The sequence below is a fragment of the Perca fluviatilis genome, chromosome 6, assembly GCF_010015445.1.
Source record: "Perca fluviatilis chromosome 6, GENO_Pfluv_1.0, whole genome shotgun sequence".
Classification (NCBI taxonomy): domain Eukaryota; kingdom Metazoa; phylum Chordata; class Actinopteri; order Perciformes; family Percidae; genus Perca; species Perca fluviatilis.
The window spans coordinates 2489084-2509694 of record NC_053117.1 but is presented as its reverse complement, the minus strand read 5'-3'; the positions used below and the strand labels follow the sequence as shown (position 1 = coordinate 2509694).

The 20611-nt window shown below is 39.2% G+C and overlaps 1 protein-coding gene and 1 long non-coding RNA gene across 2 annotated transcripts; both read left to right on the top strand.

Moving 5' to 3' along the window:
• Positions 1–880: 880 nt before the first annotated feature.
• Positions 881–5223, top strand: LOC120560021 (sterile alpha motif domain-containing protein 3-like). Its single transcript, XM_039802119.1, has 9 exons — positions 881–960; positions 2030–2213; positions 2897–3058; positions 3153–3240; positions 3436–3591; positions 3846–4052; positions 4184–4352; positions 4523–4602; positions 4680–5223. Exons 2-9 carry the CDS (start codon positions 2077–2079, stop codon positions 4977–4979), a joined length of 1299 nt encoding a protein of 432 aa, XP_039658053.1. The 5' UTR covers positions 881–960; positions 2030–2076; the 3' UTR covers positions 4980–5223.
• A 12677-nt stretch (positions 5224–17900) lies between these two features.
• Positions 17901–18428, top strand: LOC120561196. The gene is made up of 3 exons (XR_005639571.1): positions 17901–17927; positions 18015–18086; positions 18232–18428. It is a non-coding gene; the product is annotated as an uncharacterized LOC120561196 (long non-coding RNA).
• Positions 18429–20611: the final 2183 nt, after the last annotated feature.

The window sequence follows — 20611 nt, the reverse complement described above, 5'->3', positions numbered from 1 at the left end:
CTCCTCACATGAGTAAACACTACTTGCTTAACTGATCACTAACCAATCACTGCTTATAGGCCTATAAATAGGTCAAAGGTCAGATTACCTGCTTTGAATAGTGGATGCCGACAATAGACAGAGAGCAAGGGGAGTAGGAGGGAGAGGCAGGGGACGACAACCAGAGCTGCATCTCATGTTGCTTAAATTGCCTCCTCACTGTCAGAAAAAGAGGTACAATACAGGTCCATTTTTGTTCCCTAAGGTACAAACTTTGCAAATGTACCCTTAAAAGTACAAAAATGTATCTTTAAGGTACAATTACGCACCTTTAAGGTACAATTATGCACCTTCCATTGTAAATTGTGGACTTTTTGAGGTCTAAGGTACATATTTGTTCTTTACATATTTGTACCTTAATGTTTAAATGTAAAACCGCAGGAATTAGTGGATGCTCATCTCAGCAGAAAATGTCATCTCTCAATATAGAAACACAAGTTAACCTATACTATCAAACTCAATAACTCAATAATTGTCAAACTAATTAACTGTAGCCTAAAGTTTTGAGATATGGGCAAAATGTTTTTTTGGTGGAGTGTCCCATTGAATCATTTTTAATCATCTTAAGGTGGAGTATGTAATTATTTATATTCACAAACAGTATTGAAGAATTTGATTTTCAAACCCTTTACCCTATTTATATTAGAATGAAACTGACAGATAATTGTTAACGCTTTAAGTTGTGTTCTATTGAAAGGATCTAGCTACAGGCTAACGACAGCTTGACTCGGCCGGAAGCATAAATAGTAGCGCGGAAGGATACATGAGTGAATAGACAGTGATCCAACTGTCAGTCTCTGTCAGTGTGACGCAAAGTCGGAGGATGGCGCGCTTTTGGACATTTATCCACGGAGGATTTAATCACGGAGTTACTTCGTTTTGGAGTAGAGGTCACTGAAGAGGAGAGAAGTAAATTCAAAGGTAAATTATTTGAATTTTTAATCAGTGTTTGTGGTGTTAATATTCAAAGTTGGAAGTTAACTTTTACTGTTAGCTAATGTTAGCGCTAGCCAAGTTCATACTCAACATTGCTAGCTAGACTCGACATTGATGATTGCCATTATTAACGTTAACTAGCTAACTAGCTAGTTAGTTAAAGCATTATCAGTATTATGTACCATATTGCCATTCCACATACTATTATTATAAGTGCTAACTTAGCTACAGTTCACCATCGAGCTATAAAACTACTGCGTCAGAGGAGGATGAGAAGCGTTTTTGCCGCCGAAAAGTCTTTTGTTTTGACTTAAGTTAGCTAGCTGGACTGCGTCAGAGGCTATGGTCAGAGGACAACGATGAAAAAAAAAAAAACTTTTTGCCGCCGAACAGTCTTCTGTTTAATGCTAAAGCAAAGCCATTTGGGCGGAATGTGACTATCGGTAGCCAGTGAGGGTTTGAAATTATGATTTAGTCTTTATTTTGTCGTCAAACTGTCTTAGAGCATTTTTGTAAAACCATGTCGCTAAGACCAACCTTAAATTACAACACCAGTCGGGTTAACTGACAGAACCGACCAACTGTTAACCTCCCTTTCGAGTAATGTTAACGTTTAACGTTAGCTAGCTGCTTTTATAAAAAATAAACCGATTACTATCATTAATGGGTTTAACTTCTTTCAATACTTTACCCGCTGTCCTGGAAAAAAAAGCAAGATAGGCCTAACGTTACGTTATATTAATATATTCAGGTGTGTGCGTGGTAGGACACACATTACTTCCAGGCGTCCTCCAATGAGGTAGCTACGCCAAATACTTTCAATGTGTTTTTATATGGATATTAGGGCTTCTCAAAGTCCGGACCAAATGGCAAGCCCATAACTCTGCATATGAGAAAAATACCCAATGAACCAAACTGGATCAAAACTAATTTTTTTCCGTTGACTTACATTAACTTTACAGTCTGACATAATGTGCCTTTTTAAATTGTTGTATGCTGTTACCACAGTTGTGGTTAACATTGCTGTTTTTTTTCTTTCTATATTGTATGTTAGATAATGAAGTTGACGGAGAAGCAGTGGACTATGGATTGACTGAGAGGATGGTTTCATACCTCTTTGAAGGATCATTTAAGAAGCAAGCCAAATTCAACCGATTTGTTCAGCAGTGGAAAGAAACTGTGACACTAACCCTTGAGCCTGTCCCGGTACATTCAGAGAAGGCTACAGCGGAATCAAGGTACCAGTAACAGTAATGTTATGTGATTGTCATAACGTTAGGCCTAAGAACCATGGAAAATAACTATAATCTCATAGCCATATAATCTAGCTTTATGGTTGCTACTGAATGTTTTTATCTGGATCTGAATTCACCTGGCTCTGGTAATGTATGTAGTGTAACATTATGCATTAGTGTGTACACACTCTACACAGAATGTAACTAAGTACATTTACTCCAGTACTGTACTTCAGACCAAATGTTGAGGTACTTGAGTCTTTTCTTTTCATGCCACTTTCTACTTCTACTCCGCTACATTTCAGAGAGAAATATTGGACTTTTTACTCCACTACATTCATCTGTTACAGCTTTAGTTACTAGTTACTTTAGTTACTAGTTACTTTACAAATTAAGATTATTGTACACAGAACACATGTAGTTTATAAAATCTGATGTTTGATTCTAAAGTAAACTAGCCGACAATATAACTGTCTACAAGTCCAGCTGAGACGATGAGACCATTAAACACAACTGGTTGGATCCTTTACTCACACTACAATGGTTACTCACACTACAATGGTTTAATACTTTAACTAAAGACACTTTTACTGAAGTAACATTTACACTGCAGGACTTTAACTTGTATTGTTACAGTGTGGTTAATTTGCCATACATTTTAAGACTATTGTTTTATTTCACCATAGTCATGCCATCCCATCATCAGCCTTCCCAGCAGTTTTCATCATTCCTAAATTTCCCAGAGATGTTCAGACAAAGTTGGACCAAAAACCGCCATGCAAAATTGAGAGATCCGATCACAACAAAATCATAAGAACATTGTATGAAACCATGGCCCTGATCAAAATGTAAGTTTCGCAACCCAAATGGATCATGTCATTTGAGTTATTAATACTATGTCTGATGTTACATTCCTCACCTTCTTTTGCATCGCTGTTACAGGTTCCCGACCAATGATGACTATGTGAAAGTGTGCAAGGCCCTGATTTTGAAATACCCTTTCTTAAAGGACAAAGAAGGCAATGGTTATGTGAGTTGACAGATTATTAATTGCCAACTTTTATTTATTATACCTAGATTACTAATGCAGTCCAGATATTAACTGTTTTCTGCATTTTTATGCACACATTGTTTTCCCACATGTATTTTCATGCTTGTGCTTTCAGTTTTCTGCAAGTGGTTTGTATGCCTATTTAATTGTTCTATTTTATATTCTTTTAAATAGCATACCTGGCACATGTCTCTCAAACGTAAGTTCAAATATGAGCGGGTGCCGCTGATAGATGATGAGGAGGTGAGAAGAATGAAACTGAAATTTGGTCATCACAAAAAGCCTTTGCAACACGAAGAAAACACAAGCAAACGAGCCAAGACATCAAAGGTCAGAGCATCTTCTTTGGTTCGCTGTATATCTATGTGTGCATGTTTTACACACAAGCAGTGTGGCCCAATGGTTAGCCCCTTAACCCAGCATGGTAGAAAATAGTCCCCCCCCCCTGTAAAGTGCTTTAAGTAGCTATGATAAAGCGCTATATAAAATGTAATAAATTATCAAGGGCTCATTTTTCATAAACATTAAAAAGGGGAAAAGCAACTGTCAAATGAGCAAAGGTTTGTCATCCCTTTGTGTCGTAGGAGGTGGATATTATTGGGGAGGATGATACCTCAGTAGCGGGCCATGTGAAAGTCCTGCAGGACCAGTACCGGAAGACACAGCCAGATGTCCGAATGGTGGAAGAACGTATGATGAGGACATTCGCTTGGAGAAGGCGAGAGATTGCCAATGGGATGACTGTCGAAGAAGCCATTAACAAATATCCATTCCTTAAAAGTCCATGCAGGGTTTGTCTACATTTTGTATTTCCTTACATTTGTTGGAGTTCATATTAAATTACTAAAGGCTCTCTTTGAAATTTAATTTTAAAATCCTATAATAATGTTGTGACATGGTTTTTGTTTGTACTGTGTTGCAGCTATTTCAGGAAATGGGCCGGCTTCATGATGAAATGAATATCTGCCGAAGATTCGAAGATGGCTTTAAGGTCCTAGTACCCACAGTGCTTAGATTGACTCAAAGGAAATCTCCCCTTGCAGATCTGGCTTTGGAGGAAAGAGAGGCTGCCCTCACCGAAGATGTCCCTGGTAAGTAACTCACTGATCAGCCATGGTCATCCCTAGTGTTGTGGAGCCATTTAAGCTTAATTTCTTTTATATTTGTCTTCAGACAAGATAAGGTCTAACTAAGCAAAATACACTGTACATTCACGTAATACAGTTCCTTTTTTTTTTTTTTTTTACTTTTAAATTTTCAGGGATTGATTTCAGAGCTGCAATCCTGCTGTTGCCGATCCTGTTCAGGGAGAAAAATGACGTTCTCGTCATACTTGGGGAGGTGTGTATATATATGAACAGGTTTTTTTTTTTTTGTGGTAGATTTCTGTAATTTAACTACTTTATGATCTCTTGCAGGATCAGCCACCATCGCCATATCCTACTGTACAACTCGACGCTGTCGCTGACTGGAGGACTGTGCTCACTCGAAGGGTCCCTGCAGTGGTCAAACTGGATGGACAGTCAGTCTGCATGGCGCTTGGTTTGGAGGAAGGTGTTATTGCTGCTTTTTGTGCTTACTTCATCTACAACGTGGTATATCCATCTCGCCTGAAGAACACCCTGATTTTCATTCAGCGATATGTTCTAAAAATGTCTGAGGTTGGTGACAAGCCTCTACCTGTTAGTGTGACCAGGGTAATCAACATTTTAGCTTGATCAACAACAGCAATGCGTACACCATTCAGCTGTCCTAAATGCTCTCGAAGAGCCTTCACATTGGTGAAGTTAATCCAGCACATCGGACTTGTTCATGCACATGAACCACATTTTACCATAACGTGTGGCCTTAACAACTGTCAATCAACATTTTCTAAATATGAGTCCTTCCGACGACATATTTACAGGAAGCATAAAGACATTATAGCCAGACGAGCCACTGCTCATGATATACAGGAAACAGTAGTGGGGAGGAGGATCAGGGGCCCAGTGATGCTGTCAATCCTCCTGAACCTCCGGAGATGAATGAACTGTTAGTGCAGTTTAGAGAGAATCTTTTTGGGTTTATTCTGAAATCGAGGGAAAAAAACCACCTTCCTCAGACTGTTCAACAAGAAATACTGGATGACGTACATTTTTTGTTTGACTTCTTTAAAGCAAACTATGATGCATTTCTAAAATATCATCTTGAAAAAAATGGCTTCAATGTGGAATCTTGTCCTGAACTTTATGAAGTTCTGCAGTGCTCTGACTTTTTTTCAGAGGCATCAAAACTTGTTAGGTCTCCGCATATGTTGAAAAACTACTGCAAATCCAACCTTGAAATGACTGAACCTGTCGACTACGCACTGAGAGACCCAAGTGGTCGTAAAGTTGGAAGCTACTCTTATGTACCCATTTGTGATGTACTTCAGAAATACTGCGCTCGTGAAGATGTTTGGGATTCTATGCAGAGAGAGCGAAACTGTGAAAGAGCTGTACATGTTCTAACTGATTATAGAGATGGATTTTATTTCAGGGACCACAAGGTATTTGCAGATAATCCAGATGCTCTAAGGTTACACCTATATGAGGATGAATTTGAGGTGTGTAATCCGCTGGGTTCTAAACGTAACAAGCACAAAGTTTGTGCATTTTACTACACTGTTGGAAACGTAGGTTCAAAGTACTGCTCACAGCTAAAACATATCCATCTAGCTTTGCTTGTCCGCATGCCTCATGTAAAAAGTTTGGTCTAGATGTAATTTTGAAACCATTACTGGATGACCTTAAGAAACTGTCATCAGAGGGACTAACTATCATTGTTAATGGCATGGAGAAGCATGTTTTTGGAGCTGTAGCTGCAATATTGGGAGACAATCTGTCATCTCACATGATAGGTGGATTTACAATGTCTTTTGGTGCTGGTCGAATCTGTAGATACTGCATGGCTACTCACTCTGAGATGAGAAAGAACTTCAGTGAATCAGATTTTGTTTTAAGAAATGTTGATGTACACAGATACCATTTAGAATGTGTAAAACAAAATCCAGAAAACAAAGGAATGTATGGAGTTCGTGGTGGATGTGTATTTGACCAGTTAGATTACTTTGATCGTCACAACATCGCTTCCTCCAGATGTCATGCATGATTTCTTGGAGGGTGTAGCACCGTTGGTATTGAGGCTTGTTGTATGTAAAGCTCATCAAGAAAAACATATAACCATACAAGAACTAAATGAGGAACTAAGAAAGATGTCTATTGGACAAAATGATAGGACAAATAAGCCTGTACCTTTCTCAGAAAATATTTTACATGGATCCAGTGTTGTTGGATCTGCTTCACAGAAGTGGTGTTTATTCCGCTTACTTCCCTTCTTGATGGCACACAGGGTACCTGAAGACTGCAGTTACTGGCGAATCTACTTATTGTGTCGTGAAATTGCCGACATTGTAATGGCACCGGTTGTTAAAAAAGAGTCTCTTCCTCTTCTTGACCAATTAATTTCTGAGTTTTTGTGTGGTATGGAAAAAGAGTTTGGAAATGTGATAACTCCGAAATGTCATTACTTGATCCATTATTCTCGTCTAATGCTGTCCTACGGTCCTTTACGGTCTTTGTGGTGCATGAGATTTGAAGGGAAACATCAGTATTTCAAACAGGTAGCTAGTTCCTCAAGGAACTTTGTCAATGTTACATCAACTTTAAGCAGCCGCCATCAGTTTAGACAGTGTTGGGAATTTTCCTCAACTAATATGTTTGGAGAGTATGAGAGGGTTATGGGACGCAGTGTTAACACACTGTTACAGTCTCTTCCTTCAGCTCTTAGGCATTCCATAACTGTTAGTGAGCGGTACAAACATGTCAATTTTCAGGACATTACACTCAACCGAGTAACAGAGGTTGTGATTAACAGTGTTAAATACTGTGTGGGAGATGTCTTTGTTGTGGGTCATTTGCACTGTGAAAAAATACCTTTGTTTTTTCAGGTCAAATATATTCTAAACATACACACAGATTGGGCGTTATGTGGAAAACTATTAATTCCTCTTTCTTTCTGTCATCACTATTACGCCTACTTGGTGAAATATGAACAGGACTGGACTGTACTTGACCCTTTCGAGGTGATGGATTTTCATGCTTTGGATACATATTGTGTCGATGATAAACTGTTTGTTAGTATGCGGCATTTATGTTAAGCTGTGTTGGAAGGGTTGTAGAGCGTTGTGGATGAGCTCAAAGCTTGTTTTTTAATCCAGAACACCTCAAGCGTCATGTAGTTTATCCTTTAAGTTACTCATGATTTATTGTTTTTATAATGTATTTTACTTTGGTGTGGTGTGCTAAAGTGTTTTGCTTGGTCTTTGATAAAATACTATTATGTTTTTCTGCACTATAGTGTTGTTCTTATTACAGTCCCCCCAGAAAAACGCGATTATGCGATCGCATAATCAGCCAAAGTCCGCATATTTATGCGGGGGGGGCATTTTTTCAAATATGCTGCACTTTCGCCAATAAATGCCGAATCCGCACAAGAAAATATGCGGTGCTTGCATGATTTCATAATCCTCCCCGCATTTTCGTGGCAAAAGTCTAAGTGCTCCTGCTGTCTATATTATTAACAATTTTTGAAAGTGTCTCTTTTGTGTCTTTTATTTCCCTCTGTTTAGACTATTACTTTTATTTTTACTTTCATATTATATTATTTGTATATATTTTTGTATCTTATTTGTTTACTTATTGCATTGACTGAATATCTGTAAACTATTTGTGGAAATTAAGTTTTAAAAAAGCTGGGTGTTGGGGGAATCACTTTTTCTTCTTTTTCATCAAACTGCAGTTTTTGCAAGTTCCCGCAATTTCATCGCATAAAATTGCATAAATATCCCGCATATTCCATCGCATTTTTTAAGAAAACGTGCCGCATAATCAAGGATTTTTGCCCCGCAACAATCACAAAAAAACTCTGGAAGGACTGTTATTAGTGATGTTCATGAAATTGAAAGAAGGAAAAGATAAATGGTGCCATTGTATTTATTCCCTGCCATGCAGCTGTTCTCTAATATCGCCGACTGTTCCTTTGCTTTTGGAGTGGCAGTATGAAGTTGTCAGTTGGTTCTTAAAAAAATGTATTCCATTTTTTTAAAATGTTTTTTATATTGGACATGACATCCTAAAACATTTTGGCATTTTGTTTTGTGATGTTACATTGTCTGGTTGTGAGATGAATTATTATTGAATCTGTGATTTAAACTTTTCCATTTTAAGGACTATAATAAATGTCTAAAATTCAGTTAGTTGTTTGCCTTTTATTTATTTCACTTCTTAAGGAATAAAAAGGAACTTTTTTGCCACCTAAAGGTACAAAATGGCTTTGTCACTGGGGCGGTACCTTAATGGGACAAAATTGTACCTTTTCCAGAGGTACTTTTATTGTACCTTTGTTTAAGGTACATTATTGATCCTCAAAGGTACAGTATTGTCCCTTAGAAGGTACAAACAGGTAAGGTACAAATTTGCTCCTCATCCTCAAGGTACAATAATGTACCTTTTGAGGGTACCACCCCAGTGACAAGCTTTTGTACCTTAAAGGTACTGTTTTGTACTTTTTTTTTTCTGAGAGCTCGAGTCTTCCACTTGCCTCCCTTCCTCGCATCTTAGTCCCTCCCACCGAGGAGTCACGGGAGAGATCTGCACAGCTTCAGGGAAGGCTGATATCGACTATATCTCCGAGGCGTTCCCTCCTCGAAGCTCGCTCCTTGGCCCTCAGGACAGAAATAAGAGCTTTGAGACGGCCTTCACTGAGGAGGGACAGAACAACTTCCGGTTCGTTCGGGGCGAGGACAGAGGAGTCAAGGAGATATCAAATAAGGGACATGGGATGTACCTCAGGACAAGTTCATGGAGGAAGAGTTGGAAGAGGAGGAGGAGGAAGAAGAGGACAAGGGCAGAGAAAAGATCATATGTTTAGATCAGGGCCACACTTACTGATCACTGGTTATTCACCCCCACCCACCCCAAACACACACACACACACACACACACACACACACACACACACACACACACACACACACACACACACACACCTATGTGCGAATGGTTCCCCTAATATGTAAAAGTTCTTTTAGTAGGCTACTTGTTAAAACTAGAAAAGCACTGTACAAATACAGATGTAAAAACTGTAAGCGATGAGGCTCCAGCAGTAGTATCAGATCTGTGAGTCATTGGGAAAGAGCGCCACCTGCCCATTGACACCTAGTTGTGGCCGAACATGGTAATGCAGGCCGGCCTCATGGCGCTTTAGATGAGGGTTCGATTCTAAGCGAATAGAGGCCACATTAAAAAATAACAAAACGACAACACAATCTAATGGGCTCGTATTTTCAGAAGACAAAATAACTGAGAAAGTACTACAGTGGCAGCCGTGGCTAGAGGAAATGTGATTTAGCTTAGAGCCCAACTCACCATGACCATATACCTGATTAAAGTTCCCATTTTATGGATGAGTCATGAGAATTCGCATACATTCATTTTTACATGGCACGTATCGGGCGTTACCCACAATTCCAATGGGCATCGTCAGCCAAATCAAAGCCAATAATTTGAAAACTAAAGCAATTTAAAATCTGAACTCAGTGTCTGCAGTGACTATGAGATAGAGAGAGTGTGTCCGACATGAGAATGAACAGAGAGTATGTCCTACATGGAAATGAAAAGAAAAGAGCCGATATAAGACCCGACGCATCACTTCATGTCTAAATAGTTTAAAATTAGGGTAGCCTAATAAAGTATTACTTTCCAGGATATAAAAAACAGGCTTCAGTGGGGAAAAAGGCAGTGCAAGATCTTTAAACTCCATCAAATCTTCCTTTAATAAAGTAAAATTCCTTCAGGAGTAGTTTAAGAAACGTTCTTGAAATTATTGGATGATAATCACCATCAACTCCCCCGACATCTGTCCCTCTGAAGTGGATGAATTCACACAGGCGCTAAACTGATTCCCATTCATTTCCTATGGTACTGCTAAACCAGTACGGATGTAATATACCTTTGGCCGCTAGTATTCGCACTGGAGTCGTTTTGCTCCCTGGAGCAGTTTAGCGGCGAGTGAAGACGGTTGCTTCCGAGCCCTCAGTGCTCGTCTGGACGGTAGATTGACAGCACGCACCGATTGAGCTCCGCTGAACATTTCGCTAAACGGTAAGTTATATTTAGTGGTGGGCAGATCGAAGCTTCGTGAAACAATGAAACAGTTGAAGCAAATGTGCCATATTGTGTCGAGGCTTCAAAACAAACCGACACCCGTCTCAGCGATGACACCTAGTGGTCACTTGCAGGTGTTGATCTGAAACAACCTCGACAATGAGCCATTTTTTTATTATTGTATTTTTCTAATATGTGAAGCTTGTAACCTGTAGGCTCCTCACTGTGCATAATGTTATTTTGGTCATGACAAAAGAATATTAATAAAATAAATCAAGCCAGAATGTCTCACTTTTTTATAGATTTTCATTCAAAAATATTAATTTCTCTGCTGTGGAGCCTCCATTTTTATCTATCTATCTATCTATCTATCTATCTATCTATCTATCAATATGTTAATGTGTCACTATGTATACTGTCTGTCTCTAGCCTATCAGTCAATGTGTAAATTTAAATGTAAGCCTAAATATAACTAAACAAATCGCACTATGAATGTCACTATATCACCAAAAATCCGCTATCTCAAAATCAAACTCCTCTCACAAAAACCCACGAGGTCAAGATGCGTTGACTTCACTTTAATACTGATGTGCGATTGTGTGTTCTCGACCCTGTCAATCAAACGCTGATTCATGCCACCTGTTGAAACACTTGTGAAACACTCCGATGCTTCATTTAGCCGTAGTCACGTGACATGAGTGTTTTGAATCGCGCTTCGGATCAGTGTTTCGAAACATCTGCGCTTCGGGATCTCGACAAAGCTTCGGAACGTCAGTTTCACTTCAGCCATCCCTAGTTATATTTAGATGAATGAAAAAATGTTAAATGAACAAAGGTGTAATGGAATTTCATGTTGGCCCTGTCTGACGTTTTCTATTTTAACGTAACGTGAATGCTATTAAAGTTAGTCACTCTTCTGCTAGCTAAGTTTATTGTGTCGAACGGCTTCATGTCAACGCCACTTTCGGATGGATATTAGCTACATGTTAACTAGCTAACGTTAATGTCACGTTAACCTTAAACCGTGGCTTGATTCATGTGTTAGTTTATTGTCCATTTGTTTTCGTGGTGAGTGGAAATTGGAAGCATCATTGTGTGAGTTGGGTCGGTCCGTGTACGTTTAGATAGTTTGTTTTTTCGTTTGAACCACAAAACAAAATAACGAGAAACCAGGGGCCTGTTTCACAAAAGCAGAATATCTAAATCCAGGATAACTGATAAAGCGAGGCTTGACCTAGTCTAATCTGTGCATCCTGGCTTGGTGCGTTTCACGAAGGCAAAGCCAGGCTGAGGAGGAGCGACTAGGTCGAGCCAGGCTGTACTAATTCAGATAGATGCGCGTCCACGGCTTTCCTCAAAAGACCGCGAGGTCGATCACAGATTTAGTGATGCCAAAATGGAGAATACGTATTGTACATACTTTATACAGAGTGAGCAGCAGCTTCTTGTGGAAGTATGATGACGTGAAACACATGATTTGTATAAAAAGAAAAGAAACACGGCCGCTGTAATGAAACAGCGAGAAAAAGCGCAGCAGACGATCACGGACCGACTGAATGCGTAAGCAGCCTAAACATAACTAACCACTGCTCTGAATTGAAACCGTCATAATCATACCATTCAAGGGTTAGGCTACTAATCATTTTCACAACTTAACAGTTGTACTCTTTGCCTTGAAATTTACCATCAAGATCAATTTTCTACAACGCTAAAATATGATGCGTAAATATCTCTTTCACTCTGTTCCTCCCTCTCTCTCTCTCTCTCTCTCTCTCTCATGGGCTAAAATATAAATTTCCTAAGTCATATTAACTTCCACTGCTCGCTTTTAATGCAAAGTGTAGCATACAACTGTTCGTTTTTGCAAATGACAGTGACTCATTGAATGGTTTCAGTTAAGAGCAGTAGTTCATAAATGGATATTTTTAGACTAGCATTCAGTCGGTCCGCTATTATCTGCCACGCTTTTCTCGCGTTTTTTTTTTTTTATAGAGGACGAGTTTCTTTCTCTACATATTATATGCCTTGCTCCCTCACATATATGGACATAGAAAATAAAGACACTGAAGAAATTGGACTAAAATCTAGAAACTATAAAGATAATTAAGTGATAAATTCCATGACACTGTAAACATGAATGGAACAGAGCATATTCATCAGTTATTTCCCCCAGCAAAAAGTTCAAAACCATTGAGTTGTCCTCTACATGTTGTTTATATGAATGTACAGTAGCCTACATCACTAGATAGTTACTGGTCCAGTGAACTAAGACTATAATTTGGGAGGATTGTACAATAAGAATATGTTCTTAAAATTGTTCAATCCTCCCAAATTATAGTCCATGTATCTGGACAACAAAAATTGTGTGCTAAGAATTCCAAATACAATGCACATGAAAGAGGAATAAACACGATCCTTATTGTTAAAGAATAAAAAAAATAAAATCTCAACTAAAATAATTCAAGGTGCATTGGTCAACTATAGAAATGTACAGCATTGTATATATTGCCCTTAGTAACAGACTTCATTTGAAACACATTTGAAATTTTATCAGCCTTTTCTAATCATCTCAAAACTGCTATAATATATTCATCAAACTTCTAACAACAATATGAACATCAGTCTTCATACAGCAATATAACAGTAACAATGACTGTCACATGAATAATTATAAAAAATAATGGTCACAACTTTAACTAATAACTTTTCTTAAATGAACAGCAATATGTTGTATTTTAATCCAGGCTGATAATAACAATAGGGTAAAACCAGTGCTGGGTGAACAGAAAAGGTTCCAGGATTAAATAAATCCTGGCTGTTAGCCTGGTCAGGAGCAGGCTAACTGCACAGAATAAATCTCCATGGTGATTTATGTGCCTCCGCTTTCGTGAAACCGAATCAAGGCTTAATTCATCCAGGATAACCAGGAAATCCCGGCTTAATCCCTTATCTTGGTTTTGTGAAACAGGCCCCAGCTGTTTTTCGTTTGTCGTTTCAAACCAAAAACAAAGAAACGGTAAAAAAGAGCCGTTCTCCGTTTTTGGTTTCTGAATCCAAAAACGAAAAACGACTAAACCAAATTCAAATAACGGTCCGATTTTGTTTTTTTTAAATTCATTATTTTTATTTCTCCGTTTGAATATCTACATTAAAAGAAAGACAGGCTGGCCACGTGACCCGGAAGTAATAGTAAATAAAGCCTATAAAAATAAAATCCAAGCTTTAAGAACGGTCATAATATGCAGCCCTAACGTTATACCAGAGTAACGTTAGAAGAAAAAAAAATCAATCAATAAATAGGCTTATATAAACCTGGACCGAAAGAAATATGTTAGCAACAGTAGTTTATTACAGTGATTTAATATCGTGCCTATCCACGTACACATCAGTCACGTTTAATGAGCGCATGCATTGGTTCAATACAGTTGGTAATAGTTAACCTAGAACTTATTGTGTGTGCAGAGTTGTTACTGTTAGCACTATATTATATAATTAAATTAATATTTAATGTGGTTTCCACCGTAATGGACCAAACTGTTCCCCCTTTCTACCAGCAGTGTATGAAGGTAAATATGGTGCAAAAGGTGAGAGCTTGCAGAATACAATGTGAGAACTTGCAGAACAAAAAATCTGAACTATGTTAAAATTTGCACTTGTAAAAAATATTCACACACAACTCAGTGATTACAACCTCTCGAATCTGTCACTGCAACTTCACACATGTGCTCATCTGCGCCTCGACTTTTGCAACACTTCTTGCGATACATTTGGTGCAAAACTAATTTGTAACTGGACTGTGGCAGTGGAGCTCTGAGCCAAAAGAACGGGGAAAACAGGGTTTCTATCGCCAGATGAGGGACAACTCTGTCCGGCTCAAGAGCTAGCATGGAAGCTTAGTGGAATAGCACGCTAGCATTAGCCAACTAACCAACCAGCCTGCTTCTAAATAAATACCTTTTTATTATCTTAACACTTTTTAACAGTCAAACTGAAACACTGGCGGTGAGCTCCAGGTCCTGCAGCCGCAGACGGACCGTCATCAGTGGGGATCGGTCAGCGTAGCAACGTTACTATTGCCAGAAAGCTTCGCTGCCGACCTCGACCTGCAGTTGGAGCTCCAGCGGGACACGGAGAGCCCCGCACCCGGTAGCTTTTTAATTAAACGTAATTTACAAAGCGATCATATCGCACTGAAAGCTAAATATTTTGTCACTAGCAACCTACACCTGTCCTCTGTCAAATACAGTTGTATTTTCAGCTTTGAACAAAGCCGTTCAGGAATTATTACAGCAGAAGTGGGTCGTGCGTAATGTTTCATTCGTCCCTCCTAGTCGGGACGATTGAAACAGCATAGGGGGACGAATGAAACATACAATTTAAGCCATAAACTTCCCACAACTTCAATATTTTACTACATATCATTAATGGTACTCCCAAAAGGTGTTATTTTAGAAAGATTGTTGCTGGGCAGGTTTATGTGGGAAGTTTATGGCTTAAATTATATGTTTCATTCGTCCCCCTATGCTGTTTCAATCGTCCCGACCAGGAGGGACGAGGGCTGAGATGTAAACCTATTTTTTTCACTTCATTGAGACCCTACCTATTAACATTTGTTATGTCTATGTTGTAAAAATATACTAATTACGTGACTTTTCTTCATGACAGGTAAAATGCGCAAACAAATATTTTTTCCCGGGAGAATTGCAGTTACATTTCGCAAGGGACCTCTGGGGTATCTTCGTCAGGATCCTACTAATTCTGCAAAGTCATTAAAGGGGTGATAGAATGCAAAATCGATTTTACCTTGTCATAGTTGAATAACGACAGTTTGGAGGGTAAATAGGACATAAATAGAACCTCTAAATCCCATTGACACCCCTTTCCTCTGCAAATCTCACAATTTGAAACTGCCTCTGAAAACGGGCAAATCTGAACAAAGCTGGAAGTTGACGTCAACTTCACAAATCCTCCTCATTTGGCTCAACCTTCTATCTTTGTAACGCCCCCAAATTTACATAGGCCACTAACTGAATTGAGGTCAGTTAGTCTTCTAAATCTAGGTCGTGCAGATCTCTGCTATTCCATTACAAAATTCACTTCTGAGACTTTTTAATGCGAGAAATCAACTATGTCAAACTCAAATATGGGCGTTTTATGAAAATTGATGGCTAATTGCAAATTTGGTAAGTGTTAGGTTGTAAAAAGTTAAAACTATGTTTATGTATTATGTTTTAAATAATAAATTGTATGCTGCAGTCAGGTTATGAAAATAGGAATGAATCTAGAATGACTAGCCTACTAAGGTAAAAACAGCTGGTTATTTTCTCTCCCCCTCTCTTCCTGTTTCTTACAGATAGATTAGGTTAAAACCAACTATTAACATATGAAGAGAAATGTCTCTTTGAGTCTCCAACCTCCTGGTGCCAAGTCTGGGTTAGAACAAAGGAAATGCAAACTCTGTAAACTTGAATATAATCAGCACTACCAGGATAAATAACCTTTGTCTGTGACCTGTAGCAAACTGGAAATCAGAGGTGTGTCCTTAACCTGAGGGACATATAATTCGGTTCCTGAGAAAGATTCGGGACTTCAGTCTGTGACCCCACAAGGGAAGCAAGTTGAAGTCTGCTATTTACGCGCTATTGTTTTCATGTGCATGGCTGCAATCTGTGTCTCCACAAGGGGAAGCATGTCTGCAGTCTGCTGCTGGCGTGTTTTATGTTTGATTGTGTTTTGACTGTTGTTTTTCATCGTGTTGTTTTATTAAACCTAAACCTTTGCTTAACTTTCACTTCGACCCTAGCCTCTCCTTCCTCCAGAAATAGAACCGAACACGTATATCAGAGATTTCCCTCTGGTCAATTAAGTCTGTCGGACTTCACAAGCTCCACAATGCCGGGCTTGCTGGGCAGGCCGGGGTTGCTGCCTTCCTGCGTTCCCTGCTCGGCCTTCACCGCTACGAGACTCACTGAGCTGAAGCTGTGTCAGGATCTTCCAACGGAAAGCGCGAGTGTACTTTAAAAAAAGAAGAAAGTTTGGAGGTTTTGCAAGGATATTGAAAATGAACCATGGTGGCCGTAATGCAGTGTTCCAGACTGTACAACGGAAGAGCCTACTGGCCCAGCAGAGAAGGGGTTTAGAACGAGTATATCAGGCCAGAGGGAGTTGTGGATCTAACGCGAGCTGCAGAGGCACTGGCAGAGGACAGGCTTGCAGAGGTTCACTCTCCTCCTCCCCGCAACTAGCTGAAAAGGTGAGTTAATTCTTTTGGTGGAGGTTTTTTATACGCCAAGAATAATGGTAGAACACTAATTATAATGAAAGTGTCAAACTTTTTATTTTGTCTCGGCTTTTTTTGCCCCTCTCTTTTTTTCCCCCCCGCCGTGCCGCCTGTTTTTTTCCCTGTTTTAGGGCATGCAACTAACAGACAGAGTAGTATGTGTTTTGTGTGTAGGCGTCGCCTGTGTGCAGTGTGTGAGTGTGTTATGTCAGTGTGTTATGCTGTGTTTGTTGTGTGGCTCGTGCAGCGGTGTGTGTGTGTCTGTGTTTGTGTGTGTGTATGGCTGTGCGCGAGGGCAGCAGTGTGTGTGTGTGTCTCCTAATGTGTGTGTTTGGATTCGCTCAACCAATTAGCAGCTTGGTCTCTATCGTGTTTGTATTGGGATTCTCCTCAACCAATCAGTCCGGCAGAGCTCATCTAAATATTCATGAGCATACCAAAAAAAAAGCTATTTGAAAAAAAACCGTCGTTCCAAATAGAGCCAAAACACAGGGATGCATAAGGGCCAAAAAAAATAGCACCTGGGCCATTTTCAGCCCAACCAATGTTACATACCCCATTAGGAGACCATAAGGAACAGTGTGAAATACCCTATATAATCATTCTATCACCCCTTTAAAGACAACCCATCTCTCCAGGACAAGTCTGCACCTGTAAGGGAGGAGCTGGTCTGGCAAAATGCACTCAGTGTCGTCCGTCAGAGAGGTGGGGATGCCTCAGATAAATCTGAGGTGGCTACAAATACAAGGGGAAGTCCTTCCGCTGGCTTCTTGAAAATGATATAGGGTATAGGGTATAGGGTATACCATCTACCTAATCAGGAACACGGTGAAGGAGGAGGCTGCAGGAGTGTTTATAGCAGAGGGGCACAGCAAGGACAGCCTACTGTCATTTGTGAACTATGCCCTCAGCTTTCAAGAAATCCAGTCTCTTCTTGACTACGAGGCAAGGTCACAGGTTGTGACAGTAGCAGCATCAGAGGATGACCAGCTGGTTGGGTTTGGCTCTCGTGCCAACAACACCTGGCGAGAGATTTGGGACAACAGGGATGATGGCTATGCAGCCTTTATACTGAAAAAAAGCTGTGCTTCAGGGACAAGGATGCACAAGCTACAGCAAAACCTGCAGAAGAAGCTGCCCTCACACCACCCTCTTATCTGTGGTTTACACATAATCGTCAAATGCTCCTGCTGAAGCCATGGGTGGGTCTTGTTTTTCCTTTGTTTTGTCAAAAAGATGTACATGCTGTCATTGTAGCCAATACTAATGTTTGTCTGTTTGCATCACAGTGATGGATGAAGATGAAGAGCTGGAGAGAGTGATGCTGAGCATTTCTCCTACCAAGCAACATGAGCAAAGCTGTGAGTAAACATTTGTTGTCTTTTATTTGTTTGTTTTTACTGCCTGAAGATTCTTAATGATTTAAAGTTCAGCCTGTTTGATATTAATCCTGTGTTCTATATAGTATATGTTTTATACTGTAAATCATTTTGTTCTGTTTTACAGCTGTTTCTGCACCAGCATCATCAACTGCCAGACCACCACAGGCTTCTGGAACAGATAGAGGTTCTTAACCAAAACGTCCTGCATCAGCAGACAACTCTGGGACCATGAATTCTTATCCCAATATGAAGCATGACTTAAAGCTTTCCGTCTCATGTTGACCATGTTCTGGTCATGTTTGTGTTTTGGTGTTCTACCTATTGTCCAAGTGACTATGAATATATATATATATATATATATATATATATATATATATATATATATATATATATATATATATTAAGTATATATATATATATATATATATATATATATATATATATATATATATATAAATATATATATATATATATATATATATATAAATATATACTGCATGTAAAACTGCTGTGGTTACTAACACTTGAGTGCATGTGTTTGCATGTACAGTATGTGTGTGTTATGTTGCTTCCCCTGCTTAGGCTAAATTCTAATGAGTGACTAGTAAATATTAATCCTTTAACTGCTCCTCAGATCTCTGCAGGGTAAATCCAGACAGCTAGATCTGTCCAATCTGAGTTTTCTGTTGTACGACTAATGTTCCACCAAAACAAGTTCCTTCCAGAGGCTATTTTGCAGCAGCACTGGGGCTCTGTCGGGTTCTTAGTTCATGACGTTTGTGATTGGTTTAAAGAAATGCCAATAAACTAGAACACGTCTTTCTCCCATATCCCGGAATGCTGTGTGCCAGACCCTCCTCCACAGCGCCGTGGAGGAAAGTCTGGCAAAGCAAGACTAGTCTGAACAGATTCATTTTAAGACTGTAAATACATGTGCAGCATGTGTTGGGTGACTTGGCCATGATGTTGTGGTATTCTCCATTTGGACCTTAGCTTTTGAGGTGTGATGATGATGATCTCAAGCATCTAGTTAGACATGGTTTAAACATAAAGATGTGTGGCAATATGTAATGGCAACTGTTACATATTGCTCTTTTCCTCCAGTGTGAGTGTGCATACAGTAAAATAACCTGCTGTTCTTTTCTTTCCACAGCACGAGTGTATCTTCATGCACGTTGGTCAGGCTGGTGTCCAGATTGGCAATGCTTGCTGGGAGCTTTACTGCCTGGAACACGGGATCCAGCCAGACGGACAGATGCTCAGTGACAAGACTTGCGTAGGAGGAGACAATTCCTCTAGCACCTTCTTCAGCGAGACTGGAGATGGAAAGCACAGCCCCAGGACTATCTTTGTGGACCTGGAGCCCACTGTCATCGGTAAACTCTCACTAAATATATAGATGCCTTGGGTACCTTTTTTATGAAGTCAAGCCCTCAAGTGATTTTATTTTTAAAGATTTTTTGTGTTTTTTTTTGGTCTTTCTTGACAGGACAGCTTAAAGACAGGAAAGGGGAGAGAGATTCAAATATTTTCTGTGTTTATTGCGCTTAAAACAATTGATAGGCAGGCTATATAAAGTATAATATCATCAAGGCATGTAGATTTATACTATTTGTGGGCTACTTGCTACAGGCAGAGTGGCCAAAACAATTCCATAACATTTTAGAATGCCGATCTGAATTAAAATAGGCCTTTTTGTTTTCCATTCGCTAGGCAGAGGAAATAAAAAAATACAAACTACAGTTTTTGCAAACAAACTGACTCATAAAATTATAATTGTGCAGACTTGAATCAAAATAATTAAAGTTTGCAAGGCAGACATAATAAAATATGTGGGTGAAGGTCAGGGCCGGATTGGGACTCATTTTCAGCCCTGGATTTTCATGCCTTAGACCGGCCCACTTTACTTCATGAATGACTATATTAAAAAAATGTAATCAAAACCTTATAGGTCTGCAATAGCGCCCTGTCCTCTACATCCTTGTAATTCGGTGTATTTTGTAAAATACCACTATTTCCAAGTGTTGCCTCACAATGTAGATTTATTAGAAAAGTTAACATCTTAACAACAACCCAATGATGTTGAACAATATCAGAATCTGTTTCTGTGCAAATAAGTAATCACAGATTAAATAAAGAACAAGATACATTGTATTGCACTTTCTAATGACACCATAATCTATTTTTTCCTTTGAATAGGCCTAGTTAATACAACTTTCATAATGGGTCACAAGTAATATTTGGTCATAAAAAGTGATTATATTGTAGCTAATCTGATCATGTTTGCTTGTTCACACACTGTGATACAACAGCTTACAGTAGACGTGCCATCCACACTGACAGCAGCTATCCCTAATGCACACTACTGGCTCTGCTTCTGACACTAAATCACATTTTATAAATTGTCATAATTCTCAGCACAAATCTCTCCTTTTTACAAAGCTTTATGATCAAGTCAAGTCAGTGTCATTATGGTAGTGCCGAATCATCTGGCATCATTAATT

Coding starts and splice junctions, on each gene's coding strand:
- LOC120560021 (XM_039802119.1), top strand. CDS start 2,077: ATGGTTTCATACCTCTTTGAAGGATCATTTAAGAAGCAAGCCAAATTC. Junction 3,241..3,435: donor ACAAAGAAGGCAATGGTTAT/GTGAGTTGACAG, acceptor TCTTTTAAATAG/CATACCTGGCACATGTCTCT. Junction 4,353..4,522: donor CCTCACCGAAGATGTCCCTG/GTAAGTAACTCA, acceptor TTAAATTTTCAG/GGATTGATTTCAGAGCTGCA.